Source organism: Rhinatrema bivittatum, chromosome 1 (assembly GCF_901001135.1).
Source record: "Rhinatrema bivittatum chromosome 1, aRhiBiv1.1, whole genome shotgun sequence".
NCBI lineage: Eukaryota > Metazoa > Chordata > Amphibia > Gymnophiona > Rhinatrematidae > Rhinatrema > Rhinatrema bivittatum.
The window spans coordinates 615,275,524-615,287,936 of NC_042615.1; the positions used below are offsets into that span (position 1 = coordinate 615,275,524).

General features: G+C 40.1%; 1 protein-coding gene across 7 annotated transcripts in view; it reads right to left on the reverse strand.

The window, feature by feature from the left end:
- Nucleotides 1-4,502: 4,502 nt before the first annotated feature.
- Nucleotides 4,503-12,413, reverse strand: part of COMMD10 (COMM domain containing 10) — a 505,110-nt gene continuing 497,199 nt past the window's right edge. For all 7 annotated transcript variants that reach the window (XM_029571166.1, XM_029571174.1, XM_029571140.1 and 4 more), the window contains one exon: nt 4,503-5,494. In XM_029571166.1, coding sequence (XP_029427026.1) covers nt 5,456-5,494 — 39 coding nt within the window. In that variant the 3' untranslated portion in view covers nt 4,503-5,455. The remainder of the gene's footprint in view (nt 5,495-12,413) is intronic.

The window sequence follows — 12,413 nt, forward strand, 5'->3', positions numbered from 1 at the left end:
TGCAACAGCTCCATCATTTGATGCCTGTCATCTTGTTCGGTCTGTAATTGGAAGGGAACCAATTCTTACATCTCCTTCACAAAATTTATGAAGGAAAGGTCCTCTGGAGGAGAACGCTTTAAGCTTTCAGTAGGAGAAGGTGGTGAAGGCAGGTTATCGGTGTCTGGTGAAGAATCATCAGTCCAGGTATCGTAGGGATCAGCCCCTGCCCCTCTAGGAGCCCGAGGGGGATGGGACGGTGGAATCCATGAAGGTCCTGGACTAGGCTCCGAAGGAATCGAAAGAATAATTGGAGGCACTTATGAAGGCATCGAAAGCACTGGTGCAGGCATCGAGGGCATCGATGGATGGATCGGTGGCGCCAACGGACGTATCGGCATCGATGGCTGAGGCATCAGTAGAACTCCTGATGGAGGGATGCGGAACAGTGTTTCTCCTTCCGATGACAAGGTAAGTGGAGAGGGCACCGGAGCCATCAGTGACTCGGGATCCATCGGTGTAAAAGCGGCAATGAGCGCCTTCCATCTTCGAGAGCAGCGGTGCCAATGCTGCCGGAATCGGGTCAGTGGTCGGTTGCAGGATCGGTACCGGTGTCGGTGCCGGAGGAACTTGGAGTTGATGCATCGCCTTGTCGATGGCCTCCTGAACCAGCCGGTCCAGTTCTTCTCGGAGACCTGGAGCGAGCAGCCCCGGCTCCGGAACAGAAGAAGGAGGCAGAGGCATAGCCGGAGGGACCACCGTTAAAGAAGGCGTTGTGGCTCCCAATCCCCTTTCGGGTGAGGGTTGCCTCGTTGACCTGGTCACCGAATAGGTCGGTGCCTTTTCTGGACAGGGTTTCTTAAACAGCAGCTCGGACGATGGCGAGGTTGATGATTTCGCTCCCTCGATGGTCTGAGACTTATGATGTCGGTGGCGATGTTTCTCTCTACAATCCCCTCCGTCCTGAGGGGGAGTAGAGGTGGTTGAAGGCCGAGAAGTCATCGATGCCGGACGGTCACCAGTCGGTGGTCGATACTGACGTGAAGTTGACGGTGCAGGTTCTGACGACATCGATGCAATAGACGGCGTCGGGGTTTGAGCACGGAAGAGAAGTTCCATCTTCTCCATTCTGGCCTTGCAACCTTTTGGTGTCATTAGGGCACATTTGGTGCAGGTCAGGACATCGTGCTCACATCCAAGACACATTACACAGACCTTATGAGGGTCTGTTATGGACATGGTGCGATTGCAGTCCAGGCACCGACGGAACCCCGACGCCATGGCCATGAAAAATTTAAGCCGCGGTACGGTTGATGACCAGTAGGTCGCAGGGGCGAAACTCGACGGAAATCGACCGAAAACGGGTAGAAAACTTACCGGAGTACCGCGGCTTGAAAAAATTGAAGAAGGGACCCTTGTGGGGTATAAAAAGGTGTAGTAATTCCATGAGGAAATTTCCTGTCAGGAATCTCTGTGGAGCTCTTTAACCGCATGGCTACTGCTGAGTGGAAAAAAGAAGACTGAAGGGGGACACCTGCTGGCTGCAGGGTTAGTGTCATGCTGGGCATGCCTAGTAGGGGCCAGACAAAGTTCTAGAAACTTTGACAAACGTATTCCGTGATTGGGCTGCATCCTGTGAGGACTACCATCCTGCTTGTCCTGTGAGAAAAATAGTGCTTAAATACAAGCTGCATCCTGCAAAGAGGAGCTGTAACTTTGTGCAGGTGAGTTTGTGCATGTTAATAGGGTAATTTTCAAAGGAAACCTTTCATATGTTATGTACACCACTTGTATAGTTTATTACTGGCAGGTGGTACATAAATTTCTTAAATAAATAAATAAATTGGTGTAACTTGTGCTTTCTGGCAATGCATAAGTTGTACAGGTTATTCTAAAATTACCCCCAAATAATTTCAATTCAAGAAAAGCACAGGGTAACCTATACAGAGCCACAGAACAGGCTTAAGCAGAAGGCAAAAGAGTGGCAACAACTCAAAACATAAGGCAGAGGCTTGACGAGCATGGAGCGACAGTTATAGCACTAAATGCCTTGCTGCGCAAACTAGTTAGGCGGAATTTGGTCTTTTTATATTTTCGTTGCCCAGACTGAACAGAGGCTAACTTTAGGATAGCCAGCTATATTCAAAGTCACACCCACGCCACTGAAAATACAGGCAAAGTTAGCCGGATAGGTTTATTCGGCCAGCTGGATGAGCCGAACAGCAGCTGTATATGGGCCTCATTATTTATTATCATGTGTTATAGCTATTGATTTTTTGTTTTGTTCCCTGACTTAGTTCATCAATTATAGCTGGGTGGAGTTTTATACATTTTTTAAATGTTAAGCGTTTGATTCGTTAATTTTATAGAGTGATTTATTTTCATTTACAAATGCTCATACAGGTGCTTATTGAAGCCCAATCATAACTCGAGAAGTTAGAAGGGTCCGAGTCCTTCAGCTTTTTGGGCCTTTTCAACAACTTTATAAAAAAGTACTAATGAATCAACTGGAATGGTAAACATTAAACAAACGTTTGCACATGCCAGATTCACAGCTTGGTTCTTTTCAAATTAAAAATTACAGAAAAATGTTGTGTTTAACTTTGCGTCAGCTTCTGTTCACTTACAGATTCATTGAAATATACAATTTGACTAGGGGTGCCTAAACCTTTGCATACAATTTTGTGTGTGAGTGTGTATATATATATATATATATATCCATACATACATACATACTTGTATAGATTTTAGGTGTTTATAAATTGTAAGTTTAGGTGTTTATTATCCAGGTAATTAGGGGTTTCTTTGGGAGTATCAAAAATCAATGTTTTTCGGTGTTTTTGCAGCACAAGTACTATTGTTGTGTACCTTTCCTGGGTGAATCAAATCCATACATTTGTGCAACTGAGAAGCTGTTAGCACGGAAAAGGCAGAAAAAAAAAGTGGAGGATCCAGGGTACGCAAAGTAGAGGTGAGAGAGTGCTAGGGGGAAGTGGTGGTTTTCCGGTGTTTATCTAATAAATACCCCTTTTTTTTTTTTTTTGCGTCTGACGTTTTTATTTAGTTTTATCAGTTAAAACCTAAAATCTGAATCTCTATGTACTATATATGCCATGATTTCTGTAATGCATCTCTGAGTGCCCCACTGGCCAGAGCTGCTATAGTGCCAGCTAGAGATACTTTTTACGTTGTGGACAACTACTGGGAGTCAGACAGATGGCAGCTCGGATTCATCCCCAATTGATTTGGGATCCAATGAAACCCTTACTCTGAGAAACAAAATGCACAATTAAACTCTGGAATTTGTTGCCAGAGGATGTGGTTAGTGCAGTTAGTGTAGCTCTGTTTAAAAAAGGATTGGATAAGTTCTTGGAGGAGAAGTCCATTACCTGCTATTAAGTTGACTTAGAAAATAGCCACTGCTATTACTAGCAATAGTAACATGGAATAGACTTAGTTTTTGAGTACTTGCCAGGTTCTTATGGCCTGGATTGGCCACTGTTGGAAACAGGATACTGGGCTTGATGGACCCTTGGTCTGACCCAGTATGGCATGTTCTTATGTTCTTAAACCATGATGCTGGAAACTGGAGGATTATGTCAGGGGATGGGTCATTCCAAAAGCTCTGCTCCCATATACTTCCTTTAAGCACTATTTGCCACTGTCAGAGAATGTTGGACTATATGGATAATTGGTCTGGCTTAGGATAGTAGTTCTTACATACTATTGAATTTTACTGGTGCAATGACAGATTGGAAAAGAAATGTAAAAATCATGTAAATGAATGTCTTAATTCCACTGTCTAACAGCAACAATGTTCTTGGCAGCATGCATTAGAATGGGAACTGCCTTTGCCTTTAAGACATGTATCAGTGTAGGTAACTATTTAATAATAATGCATATCACTTCTATAATTCTCTCAATATAGTGCTGAGAATTTCTCTGTGGTAATCTGTAGGAGGATTTTCTAGGGAGAACACTAAAGTATGATAAACTTCCTTAAACAGTTTTTCAGAGGGACAGCCGTGTTAGTCTGGTGAAGTAAAAAATCAGTAGGATAACATTTCAGTCTTCCAGGAAATTCTCTGACCGTAAGGTTGCCATATTACTAAAAAAAGAACTTCAAAGGAACACTCCAGGGATAAACTGCTGAATTGGAACTCATAAAAAAAAAACTTAACCCCATCAACCAAGGTCTGAACAGAGACAATGGCGTCATGGCACACTACAACTATCAATGAACTGTTCTCTGATCATTGGCTCTTTTCACACTTACCTCACTTGTCAGTAGGCTGGGCTATAATGATATTAACACTCCATTTCCACATCCTGCCTATCTAATTCAGTGCCTTCCCTTTGTTCCGTATCCCTCCTCCCATCCCCATATATTTTACCCATGCCTTTCCTTGAAAGCTCCTGCCTCTATAAATTGGTTAATTCATAAGATGCCACCCGCCTCTTGTAATTTTTTTGCTGCCAAGTTAGTTAGTTTGCTTTGATTTCATACACATACACACAAAAGCTTTCTCCTTGAATGTTTTCCTTTATTTCCAGATTCACAGATGAACATAATCCCATTACAAATGTATAGTCCCCTCTGGTCTCTTACTAAAGTTATATTTAAATCCATGCTCTAATTCAGACTTCAGAAGATTTTCTCTCTCTTATTAGAATGTACTAACACTAACATTATTGTTTGGAGATTTTCAGTTTAATTTGAAAGTAAACAAATGCCTTTGGGAACCTCAAGCCTGATGTAATGATCAGTCTTTGAAAAGATGAGATCTGAATTGTGAAGTTCCCACTGGCAGGGCCCTTGAAAAATGTGTTTTCCTGCTAAGAAAAAAAGAATACTTAAACTCATCTCAGGTCTCTGATAGCTACTGGGCTACACAAGAATGACTTCTAAGAGTAAGATGGTCAAAAATCAAGACCTACAAGCATTTGCAGAAACATTTTGAATATGAGAAATGTAATTTAAATGCTGAAAGACAGTCACTGCTATGTTTCTTAACATTTATTAATACTACATAATGAACAATAGCCAAGGTTAAAACCAACAGAGGTGATGACTTATGATACAATATAGCACAATATTTCTGTTTCTTATTTTTTTTCACTTCACATTCTGCTGTCTGTGTTACAGATTTTCTCCTTGGTCCTTTACTGAAGAGTAAATAGTCATCTAACTTACATGAAACAAGCAATGTAGGTAATAATACACAAAAGCACTGTAAAGCAAGAGATATTCGAGGAAGGGCACTAACTAATCTTATCTGCTCAGACCTTAAGAGAAAGCCAGCAATCCTTGCAATGCTCTCTCTTAGCCAATGTTGCTAGGCTAAGAGAAGATAAGCCATATAATTTTACAGGAAGCAGCCTATTGAATCCTTCAGCAGACGCAGCTTGGCAATCTATCTTCAATACAAAATAATGAGGTGGCAGGAGTGCGTTGGAGAAACCAGTCTTCAAAACATCACGTAAGGGAATCCAGCTGTGCCTGGATAGTCTCTAGCTATTTTGAAAAAGAAAACATGAAGAAAAGAATTCAAAAAAGGTTATTTAGACACAAGCAAATGTAATAAAAGCAAGAGTGTCTGCAGCTACGCATATTAAATCTATCTGGATAATAGTGAAGCAAAAATATCTCAAGCCAAGGAATAATTTTTATACAAAGCTATTAAAATTAATTGCTGGTGTAAGTAATCTGATTGTTAAAACACAGTGGTCTAAAATACTTGGGTGGCTATTTTTACTACAAATTTACAACACATACTAACAAGGTAAAATAAATAATAGCATTGTTATTTTAATAAGATTAAAGCTATTCAGGGCATATGAAAAGTTGATCAGTGGTATGCTAGGGAGGTCCAGAAATTCCTTTATCTTTTCTTCCCTTGTGATTTCTTGGACAACCTATTGATTTTAGAGATGGAGAAATGGCCAAACAGATGGGTAGAGAGACAGTGAAAACCAGAAAGATGCTTGGCTGCATAGAGAGAGGAATGGTTAGCAGAAAAAGGGAGGTGATATTGTCCCTGTATAGTTCCCTGGTTGTGAGACCTCACTTGGAATACTGTGTACAGCTCTGGACATTGCACGTTCAAAAGGATATAAACAGGATGGCGTCGTTCTAGAGGGTGGCTACTAAAATGATCAGTGGTCTTCGTTCTAAAGCATATGGGGATAGACTTAAAGATCTAAAGATGTATGCCCTAGAGGAAAGGTGAGATATCTCAAAGGTTTCCATACACAGAAGGTGAGCCTTTTTCAATGGAAAGGAGGCTCTAGAATAAGGGGTCATGAGATGAGGTTGAAAGGGGGTAGGACTCAGGAGTAATTTTAGGAAATATTTCCTTATAGAGAAGGGTGGTGGATGTGTAGAACAGCTGACCAGTGGAAGTGGTGGAAACAAAAACAATACCTGGATTCAAGAAAGAATAGGGTAAATACAGGGGATCTCTAAGAAAATGATGAGACTTATAATGCTAAATTGATTGGATCGATGGGCAGACTGGATGGGCCATATGGTCTTTTTCTGCCATCTTATTTCTATGTTTCTAAAAAATCTTTTTTTTTTTCCCCTCCATTTTTTTGGTATGGCAATGAACTAGGGTTGGCAGATTGCTAACAATTTTATTTTGTGAGGAAAAAACTGAGCCAAGGAAAATGTATACCTTTTGCTATTGAGCTTGAGGATTCTCACGTCAGCTTTTGCAGTTTGTTTCAGTTTTCTAAAACAGTTATGTGTAATGGCATCCACTGGTACTGTTTCCAGTGCCAGTCACTTCTTTTGAAGCCAATGCCAGGAATGGGATCAATGTGCGGCCAACATCAAAGAAGAATGATTAAGGAATCCGCATATGACAGTTTTGTATGTTTTGGAGTATGTTACTTAAGTGTTAAAGCATGACAGAGCTGTAAGAAAATGTATTTACGGTGCTTTGTAAAAGTCTTCACATCTTTGCACATTTTTCACATTCTGCTGTCTAAAAAATATAAATCAAATGCATTAAAGTGAGAGTTTGTTTCACTGATTTATACAACATTCTCTATACTTTCACTGTGTAAGATTACAAAAATATTCCAAAAATAAGAATTAAAAAAACCCCAAAAAGTCTTGATTGTATAAGTCTTTCCACTCCTTGTCACAGCAAACCCAAATTAGCTCTTGTTCAAAAATTTGCCTTAACAAGGTTCATAATAAGTTAAACAGAGCCCACCTGTGTCCAAGTCTCGGTAACTGAGCTGATCTGAATACTGCTGGATGAAGAACCAAGCTGTTTCTGTTATATGAAGTGAATTTGAAGCAATGGCTAAAACATGACAAACAAGGAGCTGTTGAAAGAATTTTGGGATAATTTTTCAAAGTACAAATTGAGGGAAGGCTACAAGAACATTTCAATATCTTTGAATATCCCTTGGGGCACTGTCAGGTCCATCATTGTAAAGTGGAAACTGTTTGGCACCACCAAGACGCTGCCACAGTCAGCAGCTGTGGGTTAAGGAAATTGCCTGAGGAAAGTCACTGTGAGGCCTAGATTACTTTAAAAGAACTACAGAAGTCTCTGACTGAGACTAGGGAAAATGTTGATTGTCCAACAACTCTAAGAATACTTCACAAACATGGGAGGGTGGCAGAAGGAATCCACTGCTGAAGAAAAGCCATATGATGTGCCACATGGCATTTGCAAAGAAACACTTAGGGGACACTGCATACATGAGGGAGATTTTGTGATCTGATGAGACCAAAGTGAAGCTTTTTGATTTCAATGTTAAGCAATATCTATGATACAAAACAAACACAGTTCATCACCCTGCTAAGACCATTCCTATAGTACAGGCAGATCCTGGAGCAAAACCTGATTCAGTCTGCCATAGATCTGGGGACTAGGGAGAAAATTCACCTTCCAGCAGGGCAAATATCCTAAGCAGAATGCAAAAGCAACAATGGAGTGGCTCAGCAAGAAGAAAGTGAATGTCCTTGAGCGGCCAAGTCACAGTACGGACCAGAATCCAATGGAAAATCTGTGGCAAGACTTGAAGACTGCAGTCTACTGACAATCCCCAGCCAACTTGAAAGAGTCTGAGCTCTTCTGCCAAGAATGAGTTAAAAATTGCACCATTCTGCTGTGTAAAATTATTAGACACGTATCCTAAACGAATCACGGCTTTTTTTGTTGCAAAAGGGACTTCCACCAAGTACTGAATCAAGGGGTATGAAGATTTATGCAATCAAGAATGTTTGAGTTTTTATTTTTAATTATTTTTGAAATATTTCCATAATTGGTCTGTCACAATGAAAGTGTGGGGGGCGCTGTGTAGATCATTGAAATGCATCACTACCTTAATGCATTCTGATTTGTATTTTTGGTAGACAGCAGAATGTGAAAAATGTACAAGGGTGTGAAGAATTTTGCAAGACACTGTCCATCCCCACTCATGCCAATTGCTCCCAGAGGAGATAGTGGTGGAGGAAGTGGAAGTGTAAATGACACAGTTCTCTGAAATTCCATAAGGCTATTCATTTTTTTCCACCCTTTTTCAGGCATTTCCGAGTGGATTACGTTTGGATACTGAATATTTTTAACCACCCTTAGATGGAATAGGTATGAGTATGCATGAAGGGAAGAGGTAGAAAAAGAAGAAGAGACAAGCAGCTGGTGGCATCAGGAAAAACAGATGTTAGAGCATTGTGTGTCGTTCACTGCTAACATCTATGAAGACATAAGTGCCGAGATGTTAATTTACCCTCTACTCACTAATTAGGACTGCACAAACCACTATGTCATAAGGTCATGTTCACTACATTAGTTTTATGTAGGGTACAGTTCTGTGTTTAATCTCTTTTATTGATAATTCAACATATCAGAGAAGACAAGGCATGGAAGTGCAGGTTCTGTACCCATCATGTCCAAAGAAAACAATAGTTATCATGTTCAGATATAACAAAGCCCACTAACCCCCTACACCATATAAACGTAAACAATTAGGGTGAGAAACAGGAAGAAATCATCTCAGTAATCAAAGTCCAAATTGGATAAATAACCAGGAATGTCTAAACTATGACCAAGACATTGAAAAATCATTTAGAAGCAGGTTCCTTTCTTACAGGCCGATACAGTACAGTGCGCTCCATCGGAGCGCACTGTTAACCTGCCCTTGGACGCGCGTTTTCCCTTACCCCTTATTCAGTAAGGGGCGGAAAACGCGTGTCCAACCCGCGGCACCTAATAGCGCCCTCAACATGCAAATGCATGTTGATGACCCTATTAGGTATGCCTGTGCGATACAGAAAGTAAAATGTGCAGCCAAGCCGCACATTTCACTTTAAGAAATTAGCGCCTACCCAAAGGTAGGCGCTAGTTTCTGCCGGCACCGGGAAAGTGCACAGAAAAGCAGTAAAAACTGCTTTTCTGTGCACCCTCTGACTTAATATCATAGCGATATTAAGTCGAAGGTCCCGAAGAGTAAAAAAATGTAAAAAAAAAAAATTTTAAATGGGCCGGTGGCTGTCGAGCCGAAAACCGGACGATCAATTTAATTTTGCTGACAGTCGCCGATCCGGGTCAAAAGGAGGTGCTAGGGATGCGCTAGTGTCCCTAGCTCCTCGTTTTGCCCGTTTCTACCGCACCACCTAATTTAAATACAGAATCGTGCGCACAGGCGAGTGGCCTGTGTGCGCGCCGGGAGAGCGGGCGTTCGTCCACTCTCCCGCGGACTTTACTGAATCGGCCCATTTGTGAATTAAAGAGGCCATGTATAGAGAGCTAACTTGTAGGAATTCATGTTTCTGCTCAAGGAAAACTTGCTTAGCTCCATGTTCTTCACAAGAGCCAGATTATGCACAGAGAGTTAGCCAGTGCTGGTAGCTAGGAGAAGAAGCTTCACTCCAGAATTGCAGAATCATCTTTTTCACTAACAGCAACTATTTCTTTATCCATAACTTTATAAATTTGCTTCTAACAAAGTAACAAGAAAAATCTTCAAATAAAATAAGTTCAATTTTACATAGACTAGTTAAACCTACCACCTGTGACTTTTAAGACAATGTTAGTCCAAAACTTTTGAATAGATGTACAAGATCAAAGAAATAACCTAAAGTACTCTGGGTTCCATTACATTTTATACAATGGTCAGTTTGGGATAACTTTGCTAAATAAGCATGATGTTGTGAAATATAATATCCTGTAAGAAATTTATATTGTATTTCTCTTAGCATTATGTTTCTGGAAATGGAGTTAATGGTTACAAAGCAATGAGAGAATTTCTGAACTGTTAATTGTAATTGTAAATCTATGTTCCATTTATTTATTTATTTAAAATCTTTTCTATACCGTCGCAAAGTTAAATACCATTGCAAAGGTTTACATGTAGGCACATATTTAATGTAAGTAAAAGTGTACTATAGTACATTCTAACAGGTGCCGTCAAAGGTTCGGTTACAATATATCATTAGACATAGTCATTTAGCGAAGTAGTTCATGACCATTTGTACCAAGGTACTTACACGGGTAGTTTTATCACACATAGTATTATAGTTATGCTTATTGTGGTGTAAAGTTCATAGATTAATCTACTGTACAGTCCTAAGTACTGTGTGTTGGTGCTCCCCTGCCTTTTCCTGAATAATTTCTATTCTCCCGTCTCTTTGTAAAATGCTTGTTTAAAGAGCCATGTTTTTATACTTTTCTTAAACGCCTTGAGATCACTTTGTAGTCTGATCTCTGGAGGCACTGTGTTCCAGATTATGGGTCCTGCTAGTGATAGGGCTCTTTCTCTCATTTGGGTCAGTCTTGCAGTTTTTATTGAAGGAATGGTTAGGAGTGCTTTATTTGATGATCGGAGGTTCCTGTGAGGTACGTGTACCCGTAATGCTGTGTTTAACCAGTCTGATTTATCATCGTAAATTAGTTTGTGAATGGTACATAGGGTTTTGTATTTAATTCTGTGTTCAATAGGTAACCAATGTAATTCTGCTAGGGTTTCAGTTATATGGTCCCTCCTTCTTTTTCCGGTTAGTATTCTAGCTGCTGTGTTCTGGAGTATTTGCAGTGGTCTTAATGTTGTATTAGGTAGTCCTAGCATAAGGGCGTTGCAGTAATCCGTGCTGGAGAAAATTAGTGCCTGTAGTATTGTTTGGAAGTCATTTTGAGTTAGTAGTGGTTTAAGTTTTCTGAGTACCATGAGTTTTGCATAACCTTCATTTACTTTTAGTGATATGTGTTGTTTCAGATTTATTTCAGGGTTTATTATTATTCCCAGGTTACGTACTTTTCCAGCTAGTTCAATTTTCTGGTTGTCTTTGAGTATTATTGAGGTTTGACTGATTTCAGAATTTTTTCGTTCTAAGTGTAGAAATTCTGTTTTATCAATATTAATTTCAAGTTCCATTTGTGTCAGTAGTTGTTTTATAATGTTTAGGTACATGTTAGTTAAGTTTAATGTTTTCTCTAAAGTGTCCTCTATGGGTAGGATTAGTTGAATATCGTCGGCATAAATGTAGTATATAATTCCTAGCCCTGCAAGTAAGTGGCATAATGGCAACATGTATAAGTTAAAAAGGGTCACAGACAGGGCTGATCCCTGTGGAACTCCTGTTTTGAGATTAGTTTTTTCTGATAATGTGTTGTTGATCTGAACTTGGAAAAACCTGTTTTTTAGATATGAACTGAACCATTTTAATGTTACGCCCTGTAATCTGATCTCTTCTAGTCTATTTAGTAGTATTTCATGGTTTACTGTGTCAAAGGCTGCCGATAGGTCAAGCATTAGTAGAATATAGTGTTTACCACTATCAAAGCCTTTTAGAATGTTGTCTGTTAGAGAGAGGAGCAGAGTCTCAGTGCTGTGGTGTTTCCGAAATCCGTGTTGAGATGGGTACTCAATAAAGAAACAACGTCTATTGGGTACAGTCTGTTTCAATGATTTATACAACAATGATAGTGTTGAGCACACAGGTTCAACTAGATTGAATATCTCAAGTACAGAAGACCATTGCAGGGAAATACAAAGCATAGGGCCTGAATATAATGGCTTACCTCCCTCGCTCCTCAGCTACTAGGAATAAAAGGCAGATTCTTTAGAATAAAAAAGAATGGCTTCTGATGCTATAATCCACTTGGTGGATCTATGAACGAACTTGGAGCCAGTGTAGTGCAGAGGAAAGTCCAGAATATAGGGGAGGGGCTTAGGTAACTGGCATACCATCATAGCATTTTAGGAGGTATTCCCTGCTCATAGGAAGACTATCAGGCTGATGCAATAATCTGTGTGTTGCACAGTTTCTTAACGCACAGATCACATTTCTTTTTGTTAAACTCCCAATATAGTAAGCTAATGATATGCTAATGCATCAAGAGTTAAAACGTGTGTTCAGCTTGAGCTGGATGCACACTTTAACTCAGGGTGTGGGGGGATGAGTGAGCCACCAC